We start from the raw sequence: 27,759 nt of genomic DNA, 5'->3' as shown, positions 1-27,759 counted from the left end.
ATGATGTCATACAGGGTATACAGGAGGGTAATGGTGTTATACAGGAGGGTAATGGTGTTATACAGGAGGGTAATGATGTCATACAGGGTATACAGTAGAAAAGACAAGGGATGGTTTTTTAGCAACTTATTTTAGAACGTGGGACACCAAAAGGGAACACAGTGAAATGTAAAAGTCATTTTTATATTCAATGGGTTGATAAGTGGTTGTCTCCTATACTTTAGAATGTAACGGCTGTCTTCATAAATGGACCAAGGCGCAGCAGGTATGTGAATACTCATATTTAATTACAAATAAGGAGTAAAGCATCCACTTAACAATACAATAAAGGTGACAACAGCTACAGTTCTGCAGGCTAGAAACGCAGTGCAAAAACAACCACCCACAACCCCAAAGAAAAACACACACACCTATATAGGACTTCCAATCAAAGGCAACTCAACACACCTGCCTTCAATTGGAAGTCCCAATCAACAATACAAACATTCCCCATACACAAAACTGCCACGTCCTGACCCCAAAACTAAAACAATAGCTCCATCTGCTGGTCAGGACGTGACATAGAAGAATGGATTGGGTTGATAAATTCAAAAACTGGGCTATGCACAATGCTGCCGGGGGCCAAATAAAAATGTGATTCACATAAAAAAAATGCAGCAGGAATTTTCCAATGCATTTGGGTGAGTTTTTTTTGCTCACCTGAGTAGCCTCGTTTCACTGCCAAAAATAAAATTTAACCATCTAGTGTTCAGCGAAATAACAACACAATGTCAAATACGAGTAGCCTAGTCAAATAATTAACATCCAATCACATTAACCATTACTCTCTCGCGGGAAACCTTCATTCTTGCGCAGACATTTAGAAATGAAACATGACAATTTGAAAAATAAGCCACGGGACTTTTTTGAGCGAGAATTAAGATGATTTTCGAGTAGTAAGACACGTATAAAAGCAACAGATACCATTAATAAGAAGGGGCTAGAAGCGTCTTATGTGGTGAGACACCGAGTGGCTAGGACAGGCAAGCCCCATACTATTGTGGAGGACTTAATTCTTCCTGCTGTCGTTAATTCTTCCTGCTGCATCCACCGAGAGGCTCTTGCTGCCAAGGGAATGCCTGACAGCTTGAAAGATGTTTTGGACACTACAGTGAAAATGGTTAACTTTGTTAAAGCAAAAGGCCCCTGAACTCTCGTGTATTTTATGCATTATGCAGTGATATGGGCAGCGACCATGTAACGTTTTACAACATACAGAAGTGTGCTGGTTATCAAGGGGCAAAGTATTGACACGTTTTTTTTAATTGAGAGACGAGCTTAAAGTTTTCTTTCCTGACCGTAATTTTCACTTGTCTGACCGCTTGCATGATGACGAGTTTCTCACACGACTGGCCTATCTGGGTGATGTTTTTCCTCGCCTGAATGATCTGAATCTAGGATTATAGGGACTCTCCGCAACTATATTCAATGTGCGGGACACAATTGAGGCTGATTAAGAAGTTGGAGCTCTTCTCTGTCTGCATTAACAAGGACAACACACAGGTCTTTCCATCATTGTATGATTCTTTGTGTGCAAATTAACTCAACCTAACGGACAATGTCAAATGTGATATAGCGAAGCACCTGAGTGAGTTGGGTGCGCAATTACACAGGTACTTTCCCGAAACGGATGACAAACAACTGGATTCGTTATCCCTTCCATGCCCTGCCTCCAGTCCACTTACCGATATCTGAACAAAAGAGCCTCATCGAAATTGCAACAAGCGGTTCTGTGAAAATGTAATTTAATCAGAAGCCACTGCCAGATTTCTGGATTGGGCTACGCTCAGAGTATCCTGCCTTGGCTAATCCACGTACCTATGTGAGAGTGGATTCTCAGCCCTCGCTAGCATGAAAACTAAATACAGGCGTAGACTGTGTGTGGAAAATGATTTAAGACAGACTCTCTCCAATACAACCCAACATTGCAGAGTTATGAGCATCCTATCAAGCATACCCTTCACAATTTTTGATGAACAACTAAGGTTTTATATGTAAGATTTTATTTATTTTATTATTAACCTTTATTAAACTAGGCAAGTCAGTTAAGAATAAATTCTTATTTTCAATGACGGCCTAGGAACAGTGGGTTAACTGCCTTGTTCAGGGGCAGACCGACAGATTTGTACCTTGTCAGCTCGGGGATTCACTAGGCTACGCTGCCGCCCTGATGGCTAAATAAAGAGCAACATAATTGATTATTATTATTTGTGCCCTGGTCCTATAAGAGCTCTTTGTCACTTCCCACGAGCCGGGTTGTGACAAAAACTCACACTCATTCTTATGTTTAATAATAAATGTATCGTATAGTGTGTGTGTGTGTTGCAGGCTTACAATGATGGCAAAAAACATGGGTGTATATGTAAAGAGAATCCTGGTCGATGGATAACGGACAGAAGCAGGTAAACGCACCTTTGTCGACCTCGATGGTCAGAATGTTCAGTAGAATATCTTCATAAACGTTTTCCACTTTGATGAAGTTGGTGTAATCAGCAAAGATGTACTGGTCCAACTTCTGCAAGTCCTGTAAAGTGTTCGTTTCACGGTTTATATTACGATGAACTAACGGTACCTGCTCCAACAATGTTTCTTTAATTTGATAGGGTGAGATTTGGATGGTCTGAGACCATCAGCCCTGCTCTAGGATATATCTAGCAGATAATGACTGATATAAAGAGAGGAAAAAGTTACCGGCGTACATACCGGTTTGTGTGCCGGAGCCAGGTTCCTCCTGATAGCAGGAAGCGTGATGTCAACCAGAGCCTCCTGAAAGATCCTCTTTCTCACCGTGCTACTATCATGGTCGTACTGCTGCAGGGAACAACCACAGAACAAGAATGTTACTAGCCTCTACACCCTGTTATAGACATATTGCTACAGGAAAGATGCATCAATCAATCAATAAACCAATCAATCCATAAATCTAACCTACCAGTCAACCAATTAATCACAACAAGACAACCACACAAGACAACAACCACACAACAAGACAACAACCACACAACAAGACAACCACACAACAACACAACAACCACACAACGAGACAACCACACAAGACAACAACCACACAAGACAACAACCACACAACAAGACAACCACACAACAAGACAACCACACAACAAGACAACCACACAACAACCACACACAACCACACAACAAGACAACAACCACACAACAAGACAACAACCACACAACAACCACACAACAACCACACAACAAGACAACAACACAACAACCACACAACAAGACAACAACACAACAACCACACAAGACAACAACCACACAAGACAACAACCACACAACAAGACAACGGGACAACCACAAGACAACAAGACAACCACAAGACAATAAGACAACAACCAGACAACAAGACAACCACCACACAACAAGACAACAACACAACCACACAACAAGACAACCACACAAGACAACAACCACACAAGACAACCACCACACAACAAGACAACAAGACAACCACACAAAACAACCACACAAGACAACAACCACACAAGACAACAACCACACAACAACCACACAAGACAACAACCACACAAGACAACAACCACACAACAACCACACAACAACCACACAAGACAACAACCACACAAGACAACCACCACACAACAAGACAACCACCACACAACAAGACAAACACCACACAAAACAACAACCACACAACAACCACACAACAAGACAACAACCACACAACAAGACAACAACCACACCACACAACAAGACAACCACACAACAAGACAACAAGACAACAACTTCACAAGACAACAACCACACAAGACAACCACACACAAAACAACCACACAAGTCAATCACACACAAAACAACCACAAACAACAAGACACAACAAGACAACAACCACACAACAAGACAACCACCACACAACAAGACAACCACACAACACGACCACCACACAAGACAACCACACAACAAGACAACCACACAACAAGACAACCACACAACAAGAAAACCACACAAGACAACCACCACCACACAAGACAACCACCACCACACAAGACAACCACCACCACACAAGACAACCACCACCACACAAGACAACCACCACCACACAAGACAACCACCACCACACAAGACAACAACCACACAAGACAACAACCACACAAGACAACAAGACAACCACACAACAAGACAACCACACAACAAGACAACCACACAACAAAACAACAACCACACAACAAGACAACAACCACACAACACGACAAGACAACCACACAACAACCACACAACACGACAAGACAACCACACAACAAGACAACAACCACACAACAAGACAACAACCACACAACAAGGCAACAACCACACAACAAGGCAACAACCACACAACAAGGCAACAACCACACAACAAGGCAACAACCACACAACAAGGCAACAACCACACAACAAGACAACAACCACACAACAAGACAACCACCACACAACAAGACAACCACACAAGACAACCACACAAGACAACCACACAAGACAACCACCACACAACAAGACAACCACCACACAACAAGACAACAACCACACAACAAGACAACAAGACAACCACACAAGACAACCACACAAGACAACAACCACACAAGACAACAACCACACAACAAGACAACCACACAAGACAACAACCACACAACAAGACAACAAGACAACAACCACACAACAAGACAACAAGACAACAACCACACAACAAGACAACAAGACAACAACCACACAACAACACAACAAGACAACAACAAGACAACAACCACACAACAACAAGACAACAACCACACAACAACAAGACAACAACCACACAACAACAAGACAACAACCACACAACAAGACAACAACCACACAACAAGACAACAACCACACAACAAGACAACAACCACATAACAAGTGTTGGACAGAACAACCAGGGCTGAGTTTCCCCTAGCGAACTATGAACTCACTGAAAGTAAGCTACAGTAGGTAGGGGAGTGTTGTATCGTACAATCAGAAGACAGGAGGTATGAAGCTACAGACAGAAGGCAGGAGGTATGAAGCTACAATCAGAAGACAGGAGGTACGAAGCTACAGACAGAAGGCAGGAGGTACGAAGCTACAGACAGAAGGCAGGAGGTACGAAGCTACAATCGGAAGACAGGAGGTATGAAGCTACAGTCAGAAGGCAGGAGGTATGAAGCTACAATCAGAAGACAGGAGGTATGAAGCTACAATCGGAAGACAGGAGGTACGAAGCTACAATCGGAAGACAGGAGGTACGAAGCTACAATCAAAAGGCAGGAGGTATGAACCTCTGTTATCTCACCTTGAGGACTCTGACCTTTGCTTTCTCCATGGCTGAGGTGAGATTGGAAGGGTTGTCTTTCAGTGAGCTCTGGAGGAGCAATGTAAAGGTGTACACAGCATTCTCCATCAGCTACAACACAGAAACACACAGCATCCTCCATCAGCTACAACAAGACAGAAACACACAGCATTCTCCATCAGTTACAACACAGAAACACACAGCATTCTCCATCAGCTACAACACAGAAACACACAGCATTCTCCATAAGTTACAACAACACAGAAACACACAGCATTCTCGATCAGCTACAACACAGAAACACACAGCATTCTCCATCAGCTACAACAAGACAGAAACACACAGCATTCTCCATCAGCTACAACAAGACAGAAACACACAGTATTCTCCATCAGCTACAACACAGAAACACACAGCATTCTCCATCAGCTACAACACAGAAACACACAGCATTCTCCATCAGTTACAACAACACAGAAACACACAGCATTCTCCATCAGTTACAACAACACAGAAACATACAGCATTCTCCATCAGCTACAACACAGAAACACACAGCATTCTCCATCAGCTGCAACAATACAGAAACACACAGCATTCTCCATCAGCTACAACAAGACAGAAACACACAGCATTCTCCATCAGCTACAAGACAGAAACACACAGCATTCTCCATCAGCTACAACAAGACAGAAACACACAGTATTCTCCATCAGCTACAACAAGACAGAAACACACAGCATTCTCCATCAGTTACAACAAAACAGAAACACAGCATTCTCCATCAGCTACAACACAGAAACACACAGCATTCTCCATCAGCTACAACACAGAAACACACAGCATTCTCCATCAGCTACAACAAGACAGAAACACACAGCATTCTCCATCAGCTACAACAAGACAGAAACACACAGCATTCTCCATCAGCTACAACACAGAAACACACAGCATTCTCCATCAGCTACAACAAGACAGAAACACACAGCATTCTCCATCAGCTACAACACAGAAACACACAGCACTCTCCATAAGCTACAACACAGAAACACACAGCATTCTCCATCAGCTACAACAAGACAGAAACACACAGCATTCTCCATCAGCTACAACAAGACAGAAACACACAGTATTCTCCATCAGCTACAACAAGACAGAAACACACAGCATTCTCCATCAGCTACAACAAGACAGAAACACACAGTACTCTCCATAAGCTACAACAAGACAGAAACACACAGCATTCTCCATCAGCTACAACAAGACAGAAACACACAGCATTCTCCATCAGCTACAAACAAACAGAAACACACAGCATTCTCCATCAGCTACAACACAGAAACACACAGCATTCTCCATCAGCTACAACACAGAAACACACAGCACTCTCCATCAGCTACAACACAGAAACACACAGCACTCTCCATCAGTACTACAACACAGAAACACACAGCATTCTCCATAAGCTACAACACAGAAACACACAGCATTCTCCATCAGTTACAACAACACAGAAACACACAGCATTCTCCATAAGCTACAACACAGAAACACAGAGCATTCTCCATCAGCTACAACAAGACAGAAACACACAGCATTCTCCATCAGCTACAACAAGACAGAAACACACAGCATTCTCCATCAGCTACAACAAAACAGAAACACACAGCACTCTCCATCAGCTACAACACAGAAACACACAGCATTCTCCATCAGCTACAACACAGAAACACAAAGCATTCTCCATCAGCTACAACACAGAAACACACAGCATTCTCCATCAGCTACAACACAGAAACACACAGCATTCTCCATCAGCTACAACAACACAGAAACACACAGCATTCTCCATAAGCTACAAAACAGAAACACAGAGCATTCTCCATCAGTTACAACACAGAAACACACAGCATTCTCCATCAGTTACAACAACACAGAAACACACAGCATTCTCCATCAGTTACAACACAGAAACACACAGCATTCTCCATCAGTTACAACAACACAGAAACATACAGCATTCTCCATAAGCTACAACACAGAAACACAGAACATTCTCCATCAGTTACAACACAGAAACACAAAGCATTCTCCATCAGCTACAACAAGACAGAAACACACAGCATTCATCGAAACAAAAAGACTCTCCATCAGCTACAACACAGAAACACACAGCATTCTCCATCAGTTACAACACAGAAACACAAAGCATTCTCCATCAGCTACAACACAGAAACACACAGCATTCTCCATCAGCTACAACACAGAAACACACAGCATTCTCCATCAGCTACAACACAGAAACACACAGCATTCTCCATCAGCTACAACACAGAAACACACAGCATTCTCCATCAGTTACAACACAGAAACACACAGCATTCTCCATCAGTTACAACAACACAGAAACACACAGCACTCTCCATCAGCTACAACACAGAAACACACAGCATTCTCCATCAGTTACAACACAGAAACACACAGCATTCTCCATCAGCTACAACACAGAAACACACAGCATTCTCCATCAGCTACAACACAGAAACACACAGCACTCTCCATCAGCTACAACACAGAAACACACAGCACTCTCCATCAGCTACAACACAGAAACACACAGCATTCTCCATCAGCTACAACACAGAAACACACAGCATTCTCCATCAGTTACAACAACACAGAAACACACAGCATTCTCCATCAGCTACAACACAGAAACACACAGCATTCTCCATCAGCTACAACAAGACAGAAACACACAGTATTCTCCATCAGCTACAACAAGACAGAAACACACAGCATTCTCCATCAGTTACAACAAAACAGAAACACACAGCATTCTCCATCAGCTACAAACCAGAAACACACAGCATTCTCCATCAGCTACAACACAGAAACACACAGCATTCTCCATCAGCTACAACACAGAAACACACAGCATTCTCCATCAGTTACAACAACACAGAAACATACAGCATTCTCCATAAGCTACAACACAGAAACACAGAGCATTCTCCATCAGTTACAACACAGAAACACACAGCATTCTCCATCAGCTACAACAAGACAGAAACACACAGCATTCTCCATCAGCTACAACACAGAAACACACAGCACTCTCCATCAGCTACAACACAGAAACACACAGCATTCTCCATCAGTTACAACACAGAAACACAAAGCATTCTCCATCAGCTACAACACAGAAACACACAGCATTCTCCATCAGCTACAACACAGAAACACACAGCATTCTCCATCAGCTACAACACAGAAACACACAGCATTCTCCATCAGTTACAACACAGAAACACACAGCATTCTCCATCAGTTACAACAACACAGAATTCTCCATCAGTTACAACAACACAGAAACACACAGCATTCTCCATCAGTTACAACACAGAAACACACAGCATTCTCCATCAGTTACAACAACACAGAAACATACAGCATTCTCCATAGGCTACAACAAGACAGAAACACAGAGCATTCTCCATCAGTTACAACACAGAAACACACAGCATTCTCCATCAGCTACAACAAGACAGAAACACACAGCATTCTCCATCAGCTACAACAAAACAGAAACACACAGCACTCTCCATCAGTTACAACACAGAAACACACAGCATTCTCCATCAGTTACAACACAGAAACACAAAGCATTCTCCATCAGTTACAACAAAACAGAAACACACAGCATTCTCCATCAGCTACAACAACAGAAACACACAGCATTCTCCATCAGCTACAACAAGACAGAAACACACAGCATTCTCCATCAGCTACAACAAGACAGAAACACACAGCACTCTCTATCAGCTACAACAAGACAGAAACACACAGCATTCTCTATCAGCTACAACAAGACAGAAACACACAGCACTCTCCATCAGCTACAACACAGAAACACACAGCATTCTCCATCAGTTACAACACAGAAACACAAAGCATTCTCCATCAGCTACAACACAGAAACACACAGCATTCTCCATCAGCTACAACACAGAAACACACAGCATTCTCCATCAGCTACAACACAGAAACACACAGCATTCTCCATCAGTTACAACAACACAGAAACACACAGCACTCTCCATCAGCTACAACACAGAAACACACAGCATTCTCCATCAGTTACAACACAGAAACACACAGCATTCTCCATCAGCTACAACACAGAAACACACAGCATTCTCCATCAGCTACAACACAGAAACACACAGCACTCTCCATCAGCTACAACACAGAAACACACAGCACTCTCCATCAGCTACAACACAGAAACACACAGCATTCTCCATCAGCTACAACACAGAAACACACAGCATTCTCCATCAGTTACAACAACACAGAAACACACAGCATTCTCCATCAGCTACAACACAGAAACACACAGCATTCTCCATCAGCTACAACAAGACAGAAACACACAGTATTCTCCATCAGCTACAACAAGACAGAAACACACAGCATTCTCCATCAGTTACAACAAAACAGAAACACACAGCATTCTCCATCAGCTACAAACCAGAAACACACAGCATTCTCCATCAGCTACAACACAGAAACACACAGCATTCTCCATCAGCTACAACACAGAAACACACAGCATTCTCCATCAGTTACAACAACACAGAAACATACAGCATTCTCCATAAGCTACAACACAGAAACACAGAGCATTCTCCATCAGTTACAACACAGAAACACACAGCATTCTCCATCAGCTACAACAAGACAGAAACACACAGCATTCTCCATCAGCTACAACACAGAAACACACAGCACTCTCCATCAGCTACAACACAGAAACACACAGCATTCTCCATCAGTTACAACACAGAAACACAAAGCATTCTCCATCAGCTACAACACAGAAACACACAGCATTCTCCATCAGCTACAACACAGAAACACACAGCATTCTCCATCAGCTACAACACAGAAACACACAGCATTCTCCATCAGCTACAACACAGAAACACACAGCATTCTCCATCAGTTACAACAACACAGAAACACACAGCATTCTCCATCAGTTACAACAACACAGAAACACACAGCACTCTCCATCAGCTACAACACAGAAACACACAGCATTCTCCATCAGTTACAACACAGAAACACACAGCATTCTCCATCGGCTACAACAAGACAGAAACACACAGCATTCTCCATCAGTTACAACACAGAAACACACAGCATTCTCCATCAGCTACAACACAGAAACACACAGCATTCTCCATCAGTTACAACAAAACAGAAACACACAGCATTCTCCATCAGTTACAACACAGAAACACACAGCATTCTCCATTAGTTACAAGACAGAAACACACAGCATTCTCCATTAGTTACAAGACAGAAACACACAGCATTCTCCATCAGTTACAACAAAACAGAAACACACAGCATTCTCCATCAGTTACAACAAAACAGAAACACACAGCATTCCCCATCAGCTACAACAAGACAGAAACACACAGCATTCTCCATCAGCTACAACAAGACAGAAACACACAGCATTCTCTATCAGCTACAACAAGACAGAAACACACAGCATTCTCTATCAGCTACAACAAGACAGAAACACACAGCATTCTCCATCAGCTATTACACAGAAACACACAGCATTCTCTATCAGTTACAACAACACAGAAACACACAGCATTCTCCATCAGCTATAACACAGAAACACACAGCATTCTCCATCAGCTATAACACAGAAACACACAGCATTCTCCATCAGCTATAACAAAGAAACACACAGCATTCTCTATCAGCTACAACAAGACAGAAACACACAGCATTCTCCATCAGCTACAACAAGACAGAAACACACAGCATTCTCCATCAGCTACAACAAGACAGAAACACACAGCATTCTCCATCAGTTACAACACAGAAACACACAGCATTCTCCATCAGCTACAACACAGAAACACACAGCACTCTCCATCAGTTACAACAACACAGAAACACACAGCATTCTCCATCAGCTATAACACAGAAACACACAGCATTCTCCATCAGCTATAACAAAGAAACACACAGCATTCTCTATCAGCTACAACAAGACAGAAACACACAGCATTCTCTATCAGCTACAACAAGACAGAAACACACAGCATTCTCCATCAGCTACAACAAGACAGAAACACACAGCATTCTCCATCAGTTACAACACAGAAACACACAGCATTCTCCATCAGCTACAACACAGAAACACACAGCACTCTCCATCAGTTACAACAAAACAGAAACACACAGCATTCTCCATCAGCTACAACAAGACAGAAACACACAGCATTCTCCATCAGTTACAACACAGAAACACACAGCATTCTCCATCAGTTACAACAACACAGAAACACACAGCATTCTCCATCAGTTACAACAACACAGAAACACACAGCATTCTCCATCAGTTACAACAACACAGAAACACACAGCATTCTCCATCAGCTACAACAAGACAGAAACACACAGCATTCTCCATCAGCTACAACAAGACAGAAACACACAGCATTCTCCATCAGCTACAACAAGACAGAAACACACAGCATTCTCCATCAGCTACAACAAGACAGAAACACACAGCATTCTCCATCAGCTACAACAAGACAAACACACAGCATTCTCCATCAGCTACAACACAGAAACACACAGCATTCTCCATCAGTTACAACACAGAAACACACAGCATTCTCCATCAGCTACAACAAGACAGAAACACACAGCATTCTCCATCAGCTACAACACAGAAACACACAGCACTCTCCATCAGCTACAACACAGAAACACACAGTATTCTCCATCAGCTACAACACAGAAACACACAGCATTCTCTATCGGCTACAACAAGACAGAAACACACAGCATTCTCCATCGGCTACAACAAGACAGAAACACACAGCATTCTCCATCAGTTACAACACAGAAACACACAGCATTCTCCATCAGCTACAACACAGAAACACACAGCATTCTCCATCAGCTACAACACAGAAACACACAGCATTCTCCATCAGTTACAACAAAACAGAAACACACAGCATTCTCCATCAGTTACAACACAGAAACACACAGCATTCTCCATTAGTTACAAGACAGAAACACACAGCATTCTCCATTAGTTACAAGACAGAAACACACAGCATTCTCCATCAGTTACAACAAAACAGAAACACACAGCATTCTCCATCAGTTACAACAAAACAGAAACACACAGCATTCTCCATCAGCTACAACAAGACAGAAACACACAGCATTCTCCATCAGCTACAACAAGACAGAAACACACAGCATTCTCTATCAGCTACAACAAGACAGAAACACACAGCATTCTCTATCAGCTACAACAAGACAGAAACACACAGCATTCTCCATCAGCTATTACACAGAAACACACAGCATTCTCTATCAGTTACAACAACACAGAAACACACAGCATTCTCCATCAGCTATAACACAGAAACACACAGCATTCTCCATCAGCTATAACACAGAAACACACAGCATTCTCCATCAGCTATAACAAAGAAACACACAGCATTCTCTATCAGCTACAACAAGACAGAAACACACAGCATTCTCCATCAGCTACAACAAGACAGAAACACACAGCATTCTCCATCAGCTACAACAAGACAGAAACACACAGCATTCTCCATCAGTTACAACACAGAAACACACAGCACTCTCCATCAGTTACAACAACACAGAAACACACAGCATTCTCCATCAGCTATAACACAGAAACACACAGCATTCTCCATCAGCTATAACAAAGAAACACACAGCATTCTCTATCAGCTACAACAAGACAGAAACACACAGCATTCTCTATCAGCTACAACAAGACAGAAACACACAGCATTCTCCATCAGCTACAACAAGACAGAAACACACAGCATTCTCTATCAGCTACAACAAGACAGAAACACACAGCATTCTCCATCAGCTACAACAAGACAGAAACACACAGCACTCTCCATCAGTTACAACAAGACAGAAACACACAGCATTCTCCATCAGCTACAACAAGACAGAAACACACAGCATTCTCCATCAGTTAAACAACACAGAAACACACAGCATTCTCCATCAGTTACAACAACACAGAAACACACAGCATTCTCCATCAGTTACAACAACACAGAAACACACAGCATTCTCCATCAGTTACAACAACACAGAAACACACAGCATTCTCCATCAGCTACAACAAGACAGAAACACACAGCATTCTCCATCAGCTACAACAAGACAGAAACACACAGCATTCTCCATCAGCTACAACAAGACAGAAACACACAGCATTCTCCATCAGCTACAACAAGACAGAAACACACAGCATTCTCCATCAGCTACAACAAGACAGAAACACACAGCATTCTCCATCAGCTACAACAAGACAAACACACAGCATTCTCCATCAGCTACAACAAGACAGAAACACACAGCATTCTCCATCAGCTACAACACAGAAACACACAGCATTCTCCATCAGCTACAACACAGAAACACACAGCATTCTCCATCAGTTACAACACAGAAACACACAGCATTCTCCATCAGTTACAACAACACAGAAACATACAGCATTCTCCATCAGCTACAACACAGAAACACACAGCATTCTCCATCAGCTACAACACAGAAACACACAGCACTCTCCATCAGCTACAACACAGAAACACACAGTATTCTCCATCAGCTACAACACAGAAACACACAGCATTCTCCATCAGCTACAACACAGAAACACACAGCATTCTCCATCAGCTACAACACAGAAACACACAGCATTCTCCATCAGCTACAACACAGAAACACACAGCATTCTCCATCAGTTACAACAACACAGAAACACACAGCATTCTCCATCAGTTACAACAACACAGAAACACACAGCATTCTCCATCAGTTACAACAACACAGAAACACACAGCATTCTCCATCAGTTACAACAACACAGAAACACACAGCATTCTCCATCAGCTACAACACAGAAACACACAGCATTCTCCATCAGTTACAACACAGAAACACACAGCATTCTCCATCAGCTACAACAAGACAGAAACACACAGCATTCTCCATCAGCTACAACACAGAAACACACAGCACTCTCCATCAGCTACAACACAGAAACACACAGTATTCTCCATCAGCTACAACACAGAAACACACAGCATTCTCCATCAGTTACAACAACACAGAAACACACAGCATTCTCCATCAGCTACAACACAGAAACACACAGCACTCTCCATCAGTTACAACAACACAGAAACACATTGGATAACATCTCATCCAAATCTGAGATGTGAGGAAATGGTTTATTGTAGAATATACAGAAAATATATTACATTTTACATTTACATTTTTTAGTCATTTTATTATTAACGACGGAGTTAGTTTTTTGTCGAGTCTAGGTCTACTTTTGACAAATCCTGCAGTATCTGTCTAACCTGTTGCATGTCTATCTGCATGTCTATCTGTATGCTGTGGATCAGAACGAACCTGTTACATGTCTATCTGTATGCTGTGGATCAGAACTAACCTGTTGCATGTCTATCTGTATGCTGTGGATCAGAACTAACCTGTTGCATGTCTATCTGTATGCTGTGGATCAGAACTAACCTCTTGCATGTCTATCTGTATGTCTATCTGTATGCTGTGGATCAGAACTAACCTGTCGCATGTCTATCTGCATGTCTATCTGTATGCTAAGGATCAGAACTAACCTGTCGCATGTCTATCTGTATGCTGTGGATCAGAACTAACCTGTTGCATGTCTATCTGCATGTCTATCTGTATGCTGTGGATCAGAACTAACCTGTTGCATGTCTATCTGCATGCTGTGGATCAGAACTAACCTGTTGTATGTCTATCTGTATGCTGTGGATCAGAACTAACCTGTTGCATGTCTATCTGCATGTCTATCTGTATGCTGTGGATCAGAACTAACCTGTCACATGTCTATCTGCATGTCTATCTGTATATTGTGGATCAGAACTAACCTGTCGCATGTCTATCTGTATGCTGTGGATCAGAACTAACCTGTTGCATGTCTATCTGCATGTCTCTCTGTATGCTGTGGATCAGAACTAACCTGTTGCATGTCTATCTGCATGTCTCTCTGTATGCTGTGGATCAGAACTAACCTGTCGCATGTCTATCTGCATGTCTATCTTTATGCTGTGGATCAGAACTAACCTCTAGCATGTCTATCTGTATGCTGTGGATCAGAACTAACCTGTTGCATGTCTATCTGTATGCTATGGATCAGAACTAACCTGTTGCATGTCTATCTGCATGTCTATCTGTATGCTGTGGATCAGAACTAACCTGTTGCATGTCTATCTGCGTGCAGTGGATCAGACGAACTGAGTTGGAGAACTTGAAGCGATGCCTGAGTTCCTGAAGCCGTTCTGTCAGGACCTCCACTTCCTGGTAACACTCCTCCAGACTTGCCTGGCACATCTGCCCCAGTGCCTAGGGAGAGAGAAAGAGAGAGAGAGGCAACACACGCTACAACACACATACTATTAGACATTAGCGTGATTCACCTCAAGCAATAAGATTATACTGCTGAAGGTGAATATTGTAAATGCTTGTACCACACTGGTCCTTTGAGACAGATATAACAGTGTTTGTTGTAAGTATCAGATCCAGTCCATTTAAAAAAAAAAAAAAAAAAATCCTGGCGAAATGCATAGCACAGAATCAAAAAGGTTTTACCAGGTATTGTTCATCCTGATCAGACAGGTTTTTTTACATGGACGATATATTGGAGATAAAATACGACAATTACTTGAAACAATTGAACATTTCTGTCCTCTGAAGAGGGGGTGCTGGTGGATGAGTTGATTTTTAAATTTTTTAAAAAAAGTTCACCCTTCAGTTGTTCACCCTTCAGTTGTTCACCCTTCAGTTGTTCACCCTTCAGTTGTTCACCCTTCAGTTGTTCACCCTTCAGTTGTTCACCCTTCAGTTGTTCACCCTTCAGTTGTTCACCCTTCAGTTGTTCACTCTTATGCAAGGGAACTTGACCAACTTTTGCTCCACCAACACCCTCTTACCTGGTTTAACCCCTCCTGCCCCCCTTCCTCGGGGAAGCTCACACAGAGAGCGTTTATTTCCCCTTCCAGGAGAAGCCGGAGCCCCTGGAAGCCCCCCGTCACCGGAGACATCAGCTCTTCCAAGATGGACGCCAGGTACGGAGACACGTTCTCACTGCAGAACTTTACTGCCGGATCACTGACGGAGGCTGTGGGGACAACAGATGGAAACAACAGATGTGAATGTTATGCAAATGGTTTTACAAGTTTAGTAATCCCATGTCTGCTCATTACAACTACTGTCCCAGTAATTGTTGCTTTTTCATTCATTCAGTTCGCACAATATCCTGCCTCGGATCCTAAGGTGTTAGTTCTTTGTTACTAAGGTTACTCTTTACACCACAATGCATTCTTGACCCACGTTTGACCCATGTTTGACGCCAGGCTACCACATCTGTAGATCCCCATCATGGTATTGTACCTTGTAGCTTGGCCTGCAGGAAGATTCTAGAACTGGCTATCTGGTCCATATCAGAACGAAGCAGAGCTTCATGAGACCTGGCTGTCTCTTTACACTCCTCCTTCAGACCTTTCAGACCCTCCCTCAGCTGGTCCTGGACCAGGTGGTACGCGGCTTCCAACGTCTGGGGGGGGGACAACAGAACACAGCTGAGTACAGAATATATAGACCCTCCCTCAGCTGGTCCTGGACCAGGTTATAGACTGCCTCCAATGTCTGAACATCAGGGGGCAGTATAGAGCAGAGATCACTACAGGACTACAGAACTCAGAGATATGAAGAACCAGTTCACTATAACATTACTGAAGGACTTTCTGATTAAAGGACAGTTCTGAGATGTTCATTCACTCACAGTGAACCAGACTCTTTTCCTCCCTGCTTTCTTTCCCTTTAGTCTGGCCAGCAGTTCTGTCTGTAGAGAGGGTTGAAGCTCCTCCAAAACCAAATTGGCTAGGACCTGGAATACAGAAAGCCAAAATGAGTTACATCATACCGTGATCTGGACGCACTACACAGCTGTAAGACAATGATACACACTACTGATCTACTGAGTTAACTGGTTGAGCTTCGGCATCAGCAAAGGAAAGTGCTACTATAAACGTCTCTCCTTTGTTTCTTTGTGATGAGAGACTGGAGTCCAACCCAAACAATGTTTCTTTGTGATGAGAGACAGGAGTCCAACCCAAACAATGTCTGAGTTTGAAGCAGAAGTGTTTCCCGGTCTCTGACTGAGCTTTCTTAGTTGAGACAGACCTGGACCAACCGGTAATCTGGACAGACCTGGACCAACCAGTAATCTGGACAGACCTGGACCAACCGATAACCTGGACAGACCTGTACCAACCGATAACCTGGACAGACCTGGACCAACCGATAACCTGGACAGACCTGGACCAACCGGTAATCTGGACAGACCTGGACCAACCGGTAATCTGGACAGACCTGGACCAACCGGTAATCTGGACAGACCTGGACCAACCGGTAATCTGGACAGACCTGGACCAACCAATAATCTGGACAGACCTGGACCAACCAATAATCTGGACAGGCCTGGACCAACCAATAATCTGGACAGGCCTGGACCAACCAGTAATCTGGACAGGCCTGGACCAACCAGTAATCAGGACAGACCTGGACCAACCAGTAATCTGGACAAACCTGGACCAACCAGTAATCTGGACAAACCTGGACCAACCAATAACCTGGACAAACCTGGACCAACCAATAACCTGGACAGACCTGGACCAACCGATAATCTGGACAGACCTGGACCAACCAGTAATCTGGACAGACCTGGACCAACCAATAATCTGGACAGACCTGGACCAACCGGTAATCTGGACAGACCTGGACCAACCGATAATCTGGACAGACCTGGACCAACCGGTAATCTGGACAGGCCTGGACCAACCAATAATCTGGACAGGCCTGGACCAACCAATAATCTGGACAGGCCTGGACCAACCAATAATCTGGACAGGCCTGGACCAACCAGTAATCTGGACAGGCCTGGACCAACCAATAATCTGGACAGGCCTGGACCAACCAGTAATCTGGACAGACCTGTACCAACCAATAATCTGGACAAACCTGGACCAACCAATAATCTGGACAAACCTGGACCAACCAATAACCTGGACAGACCTGGACCAACCGATAATCTGGACAGACCTGGACCAACCAATAATCTGGACAGACCTGGACCAACCAATAATCTGGACAGACCTGGACCAACAATCTGGACAGACCTGGACCAACCAATAATCTGGACAGGCCTGGACCAACCAGTAATCTGGACAGGCCTGGACCAACCAGTAATCTGGACAGACCTGGACCAACCAGTAATCTGGACAGACCTGGACCAACCAGTAATCTGGACAGACCTGGACCAACCAGTAATCTGGACAGACCTGGACCAACCAATAATCCGGACAGACCTGGACCAACCAGTAATCCGGACAGACCTGGACCAACCAGTAATCTGGACAGACCTGGACCAACCAGTAATCTGGACAGACCTGGACCAACCAGTAATCTGGACAGACCTGGACCAACAATCTGGACAGACCTGGACCAACAATCTGGACAGACCTGGACCAACAATCTGGACAGACCTGGACCAACCAATAATCTGGACAGGCCTGGACCAACCAGTAATCTGGACAGGCCTGGACCAACCAGTAATCTGGACAGGCCTGGACCAACCAGTAATCTGGACAGACCTGGACCAACCAGTAATCTGGACAGACCTGGACCAACCAGTAATCTGGACAGACCTGGACCAACCAATAACCTGGACAGACCTGGACCAACCGATAATCTGGACAGACCTGGACCAACCAGTAATCTGGACAGACCTGGACCAACCAGTAATCTGGACAGACCTGGACCAACCAGTAATCTGGACAGACCTGGACCAACAATCTGGACAGACCTGGACCAACAATCTGGACAGACCTGGACCAACAATCTGGACAGACCTGGACCAACCAATAATCTGGACAGGCCTGGACCAACCAATAATCTGGACAGGCCTGGACCAACCAGTAATCTGGACAGACCTGGACCAACCAATAATCTGGACAAACCTGGACCAACCAATAATCTGGACAAACCTGGACCAACCAATAACCTGGACAGACCTGGACCAACCGATAATCTGGACAAACCTGGACCAACCAGTAATCTGGACAGACCTGGACCAACCAATAATCTGGACAGACCTGGACCAACCAATAATCTGGACAGACCTGGACCAACAATCTGGACAGACCTGGACCAACCAATAATCTGGACAGGCCTGGACCAACCAGTAATCTGGACAGGCCTGGACCAACCAGTAATCTGGACAGGCCTGGACCAACCAGTAATCTGGACAGGCCTGGACCAACCAGTAATCTGGACAGGCCTGGACCAACCAATAATCTGGACAAACCTGGACCAACCAATAATCTGGACAAACCTGGACCAACCAATAACCTGGACAAACCTGGACCAACCAATAACCTGGACAGACCTGGACCAACCGATAATCTGGACAGACCTGGACCAACCAGTAATCTGGACAGACCTGGACCAACCAATAATCTGGACAGACCTGGACCAACCAATAATCTGGACAGACCTGGACCAACCAATAATCTGGACAGGCCTGGACCAACCAGTAATCTGGACAGGCCTGGACCAACCAGTAATCTGGACAGGCCTGGACCAACCAGTAATCTGGACAGGCCTGGACCAACCAGTAATCTGGACAGACCTGGACCAACCAATAATCTGGACAGACCTGGACCAACCAGTAATCTGGACAGACCTGGACCAACCAGTAATCTGGACAGACCTGGACCAACCAGTAATCTGGACAGACCTGGACCAACAATCTGGACAGACCTGGACCAACAATCTGGACAGACCTGGACCAACAATCTGGACAGACCTGGACCAACCAATAATCTGGACAGGCCTGGACCAACCAATAATCTGGACAGGCCTGGACCAACCAGTAATCTGGACAGGCCTGGACCAACCAATAATCTGGACAGACCTGGACCAACCAATAATCTGGACAGACCTGGACCAACCAATAACCTGGACAGACCTGGACCAACCGATAATCTGGACAAACCTGGACCAACCAGTAATCTGGACAGGCCTGGACCAACCAGTAATCTGGACAGGCCTGGACCAACCAGTAATCTGGACAGGCCTGGACCAACCAGTAATCTGGACAGGCCTGGACCAACCAGTAATCTGGACAGACCTGGACCAACCAATAACCTGGACAAACCTGGACCAACCAATAACCTGGACAAACCTGGACCAACCGATAATCTGGACAGACCTGGACCAACCAGTAATCTGGACAGACCTGGACCAACCAGTAATCTGGACAGACCTGGACCAACCAATAATCTGGACAGACCTGGACCAACCAATAATCTGGACAGGCCTGGACCAACCAGTAATCTGGACAGGCCTGGACCAACCAGTAATCTGGACAGGCCTGGACCAACCAGTAATCTGGACAGGCCTGGACCAACCAGTAATCTGGACAGACCTGGACCAACCAGTAATCTGGACAGACCTGGACCAACCAGTAATCTGGACAGACCTGGACCAACCAGTAATCTGGACAGACCTGGACCAACCGATAATCTGGACAGACCTGGACCAACCGATAATCTGGACAGACCTGGACCAATAATCTGGACAGACCTGGACCAACCAATAATCTGGACAGGCCTGGACCAACCAGTAATCTGGACAGGCCTGGACCAACCAGTAATCTGGACAGGCCTGGACCAACCAATAATCTGGACAGACCTGGACCAACCAATAATCTGGACAGACCTGGACCAACAATCTGGACAGACCTGGACCAACAATCTGGACAGACCTGGACCAACAATCTGGACAGGCCTGGACCAACCAATAATCTGGACAGGCCTGGACCAACCAGTAATCTGGACAGACCTGGACCAACCAGTAATCTGGACAGGCCTGGACCAACAATCTGGACAGACCTGGACCAACAATCTGGACAGACCTGGACCAACAATCTGGACAGGCCTGGACCAACCAATAATCTGGACAGGCCTGGACCAACCAGTAATCTGGACAGACCTGGACCAACCAGTAATCTGGACAGGCCTGGACCAACCAGTAATCTGGACAGGCCTGGACCAACCAGTAATCTGGACAGACCTGGACCAACCAATAATCTGGACAAACCTGGACCAACCAATAATCTGGACAAACCTGGACCAACCAGTAATCTGGACAGACCTGGACCAACCAGTAATCTGGACAGACCTGGACCAACCAGTAATCTGGACAGACCTGGACCAACCAATAATCTGGACAGACCTGGACCAACCAATAATCTGGACAGACCTGGACCAACAATCTGGACAGACCTGGACCAACCAATAATCTGGACAGGCCTGGACCAACCAGTAATCTGGACAGGCCTGGACCAACCAGTAATCTGGACAGGCCTGGACCAACCAGTAATCTGGACAGACCTGGACCAACCAGTAATCTGGACAGACCTGGACCAACCAGTAATCTGGACAGACCTGGACCAACCGATAATCTGGACAGACCTGGACCAACCAGTAATCTGGACAGACCTGGACCAACCAGTAATCTGGACAGACCTGGACCAACAATCTGGACAGACCTGGACCAACCAATAATCTGGACAGACCTGGACCAACAATCTGGACAGACCTGGACCAACCAATAATCTGGACAGACCTGGACCAACAATCTGGACAGACCTGGACCAACCAATAATCTGGACAGACCTGGACCAACCAATAATCTGGACAGGCCTGGACCAACCAGTAATCTGGACAGGCCTGGACCAACCAGTAATCTGGACAGGCCTGGACCAACCAGTAATCTGGACAGGCCTGGACCAACCAGTAATCTGGACAGGCCTGGACCAACCGATAATCTGGACAGACCTGGACCAACCAGTAATCTGGACAGGCCTGGACCAACAATCTGGACAGACCTGGACCAACAATCTGGACAGACCTGGACCAACAATCTGGACAGACCTGGACCAACCAGTAATCTGGACAGACCTGGACCAACCAGTAATCTGGACAGACCTGGACCAACCAGTAATCTGGACAGACCTGGACCAACCAGTAATCTGGACAGACCTGGACCAACCAGTAATCTGGACAGACCTGGACCAACCAGTAATCTGGACAGACCTGGACCAACCAGTAATCTGGACAGACCTGGACCAACCAGTAATCTGGACAGACCTGGACCAACCAGTAATCTGGACAGACCTGGACCAACCAATAATCTGGACAGGCCTGGACCAACCAATAATCTGGACAGACCTGGACCAACCGATAATCTGGACAGGCCTGGACCAACCGATAATCTGGACAGGCCTGGACCAACCGATAATCTGGACAGGCCCGGACCAACCGGTAATCTGGACAGACCCGGACCAACCGGTAATCTGGACAGACCCGGACCAACCGGTAATCTGGACAGACCCGGACCAACCGGTAATCTGGACAGACCCGGACCAACCGGTAATCTGGACAGACCAGGACCAACCGGTAATCTGGACAGACCTGGACCAACCGATAATCTGGACAGACCAAGGGTTTTTCATTATTTTGACTATTTTCTACATTGTAGAATAATAGTGAAGACATCAAAACTATGAAATAACACATGGAATCATGTAGTAACTAAAAAAGTACATAAAGGCAAGCTGCCATCAAGACAGAGGGTGGCTACTTTGAAGAATCTCAAACATATTTTGATTTGTTTAAACTTGTTTTAGTTACTACATGATTCCATATGTGTTATTTCATAGTTTTGATGTCTTCACTTGTCACGGTTGTCGTTGGGAAAGGAGGACCAAAATGCAGCAGGTATGTGGTTGCTCATCTTGAACTTTTATTAACTCAAAATGAACACCAAAATAACAAAACGTACTCACGATCAACGAAACAGTCTTCTCAGGCTCACACACGCTAGACAAGAAACAATCTCCCACAAAACCTACACCAAACAATTACCCATATATAGGACTCTCAATCAGAGGCAACGAGGAAGCACCTGCCTCCAATTGAGAGTCCCAACCCCCCCATTAACCTAACATAGAAATACACTCACTCGACTAAACATAGAAATACCTAAACATAGAACATAAACCAAAACCCGGAAATAATAAATCAAACGCCCTTCAACAAACACACCACCCCGAACCACATAAAACAAATACCCTCTGCCACGTCCTGACCAAACTACAATAACAATTAACCCTTATACAGACCAGGACGTGACAGTACACCCCCCCCCCCAAAGGTGCTAACCCCGGAAGCACCTCAAGAATAACGAAAACCCCAAACAACAACAAAAAATCCCCCTAAACTAAAGGGAGGGAAGGGAGGGTGGCTGCCGTCACCGACGGCACTTGTGCTACACCCCCCCTCCCCAACCCACCTATGCAGGTGGTGGTTCAGGCTCCGGCCTATTGTCCTCCAGAGTGCCGACCGACCCAATCAGCCTCGGACCGTAGGCAGACTCCCCCTGCTCCGGATCATGGGCAGACCTCTTCCTCTCCACCCTGTAGGCAGACTCATTAAACAGTTAATCACTTTAAGTTCTGAATTGTCAGGCTTACTCAGTTCAGGGTTGCTGCTAGACTCCCTTGGTTTTTGGTCATCGGCAGACTCTGGGCAGATGGGCCGCTCTGGCTGATCCTGGCATGCTGGCCCGCTCTGGCTGATCCTGGCCCGCTCTGGCTGATCCTGGCATGCTGGCCCGCTCTGGCTGATCCTGGCATGCTGGCCCGCTCTGGCTGATCCTGGCATGCTGGCCCGCTCTGGCTGATCCTGGCCCGCTCTGGCTGATCCTGGCCCGCTCTGGCTGATCCTGGCCCGCTCTGGCTGATCCTGGCCCGCTCTGGCTGATCCTGGCATGCTGGCCTGCTCTGGCTGATCCTGGCATGCTGGCCCGCTCTGGCTGATCCTGGCCCGCTCTGGCTGATCCTGGCATGCTGGCCCGCTCTGGCTGATCCTGGCATGCTGGCCCGCTCTGGCTGATCCTGGCATGCTGGGCCGCTCTGGCGACTCCGGGCAGACGGGCCGCTCTGGCGACTCCGGGCAGACGGGCCGCTCTGGCGACTCCGGGCAGACGGGCCGCTCTGGCGACTCCGGGCAGACGGGCCGCTCTGGCGACTCCGGGCAGACGGGCCGCTCTGGCGACTCCGGGCAGACGGGCCGCTCTGGCGACTCCGGGCAGACGGGCCGCTCTGGCGACTCCTGACTGACGGGCAGCTCTGGCGACTCCTGACTGACGGGCAGCTCTGGCGACTCCTGACTGACGGGCAGCTCTGGCCACTCCTGACTGACGGGCAGCTCTGGCGACTCCTGACTGACGGGCAGCTCTGGCGACTCCTGACTGACGGGCAGCTCTGGCGACTCCTGACTGAACCGACGCACTGGAAGCCTGGTGCGTGGTGCTGGGGTTATCAGCCTGGGAACACGCACCTCCAGGCTATATATATATAATATAGCATGTTTAACTCTTAAGTCATATCCCAGTTTACCTATTTGCTTATGGGCTTGGCTACAACTAGCGACTTGTTTAAATTATCTGAGCAAAAAATATTCCATTCTATTTGGAATGACAAGCTAGTCAAAAATTAAACGGTCCTATTTATATAATGAATGTGCATTCAGAAGGCAGAAGCATTAGACTTCTCACTAAAGGCTTCAGTCATACAAAAGTTATACTTAAATCAAAACTGGTTCTCTAGCAGATTAGTAAGAATGACTCATCCTATATTCAAGAATGGCCTTTGTCCCTTTATTCAGATTACAACCTCTCCCTTTATTCAGATTACAACCTCTCCCTTTGTTCAGATTACAACCTCTCCCTTTGTTCAGATTACAACCTCTCCCTTTGTTCAGATTACAACCTCTCCCTTTGTTCAGATTACAACCTCTCCCTTTGTTCAGATTACAACCTCTCCCTTTGTTCAGATTACAACCTCTCCCTTTGTTCAGATTACAACCTCTCCCTTTGTTCAGATTACAACCTCTCCCTTTGTTCAGATTACAACCTCTCCCTTTGTTCAGATTACAACCTCTCCCTTTATTCAGATTATAATCTCTCACTTTCAGTTATTTGAAAATTAAATCATCTGCAAAATATCGGTGTTTTTAAATCAATCCATAGAAAGTTGGTTACAATTTCATTTTAATCCACCAGAAAAGACAGAACAAATAATACAAACAAATATTCTGGTTTAACTCAAATATACCAATTGATTTTTTTTTTTTTAAACGTATTTTTTGAAAATGTAAAAAAAATTTTGAAACTTTGTTAATCAGGTTGATTTTTCCACAAATAAACTGGTATTTTCCAGTAAATAACCCTTCCTCATATGCAAAAAAAATGTAATAATGGTTTCACATATCTCCCTAACCCCTGACAAGAACCCCTTCATTTTTCTTTGTGTGTGTAAACAGGCGAACCGGCGACCCATCACACGTTAGACTACATGTCTTATCACAAGGAGAATTAATTAACATTTTAAAATGAATAGATTTGATAGATCGTTTTTCATTATTTAGACCATCCCACAGTATACAGTGCATTCATAAAGTATTCAAACCACTTCCCTTTTTCCACATTTTGTTACTTTACAGCCTTATTCCAAAATGGATTTAATATATTTTTTCCCTCATCAATCTACACACGATACTCCATAATCACAAAGTGAAAACAGGTTTTTAGACATTTTTGCAAATGTATTAAAAATAAAAAACAGAAATACATTATTTACATAAGTATTCAGACCCCTTGCTATGAGACACGAAATTGAGCTCAGATGCATCCTGTTTCCATTGATCATCCTTGAGATGTTTCTACAACTTGATTGGAGTCAACCTGTGGTAAATTCAACTGATTGGACATGATTTGGAAAGGCACACACCTGTCTATGTAAGGTCCCACAGTTGACAGTGCATGTCAGAGAAAAAAACCAAGCCATGAGGTCGAGGAATTGTCCGTAGAGCTCCGAGACAGGATAGTGTCGAGGCACAGATCTGGGGAAGGGTACGAGAAAATGTCTGCAGCATTGAAGGTCCCAAAGAACACAGTGGCCTCCATCATTCATAAATGGAAGAAGTTTGGAACCACCAAGACTCTTCCTAGAGCTGGCCGCCCGGCCAAACTGAGAAATCAGGGGAGAAGGGCCTTGGTCTGGGAGGTGACCAAGAACCCGATGGTCACTCTGACAGAGCTCCAGAGTTCCTCTGTGGAGATGGGAGAACCTTCCAGAAGGACAACCATCTCTGCAGCACTCTACCATTCAGGCCTTTATGGTAGAGTGACCAGACGGAAGCCACTCCTCAGTAAAAGGCACATGACAGCCCGCTTGGAGTTTGCCAAAAGGCACCTAAAGGACTCTGATCATGAGAAACAAGATTCTCTGATCTGATGAAAGCAAGATTGAACTATTTGGCCTGAATGCCAAGCGTCACGTCTGGAGGAAACCTGGCACCATCCCTACGGTGAAGCATGGTGGTGGCAGCATCATGCTGTGGGGATGTTTTTCAGCGGCAGGGACTGGGAGACTAGTCAGGATTGAGGCAAAGATGAACAGAGCAAAGTACAGAGAGGTCCTTGATGAAAACCTGCTCCAGAGCGCTCAGGACCTTAGACTGGGGTGACGGTTCACCTTCCAACAGGACAACGACCCTAAGCACACAGCCAAGACAACGCAGGAGTGGCTTCGGGACAAGTCTCTGAATGTCCTTGAGTGGCCCAGCCAGAGCCTGATCGAACATCTCTGGAGAAACGTGATAATAGCTGTGCAGCAACGTTCCCCATCCAACCTGACAGAGCTTGAGAGGATCTACAGAGAAGAATGGGAGAAACTCCCCAAATACAGGTGTGCCAAGCTTGTAGCATCATACCAAAGAAGACTAGAGGCTGTAATCACTGCTAAAGGTGCTTCAACAAAGTACTGAGTAAAGGGTCTGAATACTTATTTAAATGTGATATAAGTTTTTTATTTGTAATACATTTGCAAAGTAACCATAACAAAATGTGGAAAAAGTCAAGGGGTCTGAATACTTTCCGACTGCAATGTAATTGGAACAGGAAGTGTAAACTCTAATATAGCCTATTAGCTAGAAAGGTAACTGCAAACACATTTTTGCTAAAAGCAGCTGTTTAGTTGGTTAAACAAAGGTGAGCCATGTGTTGGCAAAGTCAAGAAAGCTTACCAGCAGCCAGCTGCACTTTCCACAGTGGTAGCCTAT

At 45.1% G+C, this 27,759-nt stretch overlaps 1 protein-coding gene across 3 annotated transcripts in view; it reads right to left on the bottom strand.

Annotated features, from left to right (window-relative positions):
* Positions 1–27,759, bottom strand: part of LOC106591048 (protein Niban 1) — a 66,956-nt gene that overhangs the window by 2,881 nt on the left and 36,316 nt on the right. For all 3 annotated transcript variants that reach the window (XM_045694557.1, XM_045694558.1, XM_045694556.1), the window contains 7 exons: positions 17,292–17,396; positions 16,901–17,063; positions 16,441–16,628; positions 15,707–15,853; positions 5,345–5,455; positions 2,743–2,850; positions 2,452–2,563 (listed from right to left, as the gene is read on the bottom strand). In XM_045694557.1, the coding sequence (XP_045550513.1) occupies positions 2,452–2,563; positions 2,743–2,850; positions 5,345–5,455; positions 15,707–15,853; positions 16,441–16,628; positions 16,901–17,063; positions 17,292–17,396 (934 nt within the window). The remainder of the gene's footprint in view (positions 1–2,451; positions 2,564–2,742; positions 2,851–5,344; positions 5,456–15,706; positions 15,854–16,440; positions 16,629–16,900; positions 17,064–17,291; positions 17,397–27,759) is intronic.

This window comes from Salmo salar, chromosome ssa14 (genome assembly GCF_905237065.1).
Source record: "Salmo salar chromosome ssa14, Ssal_v3.1, whole genome shotgun sequence".
Classification (NCBI taxonomy): Eukaryota; Metazoa; Chordata; class Actinopteri; order Salmoniformes; family Salmonidae; genus Salmo; species Salmo salar.
Note: the sequence above shows the minus strand (reverse complement) of the source record. Positions and strands in the feature narration are given on the sequence as shown.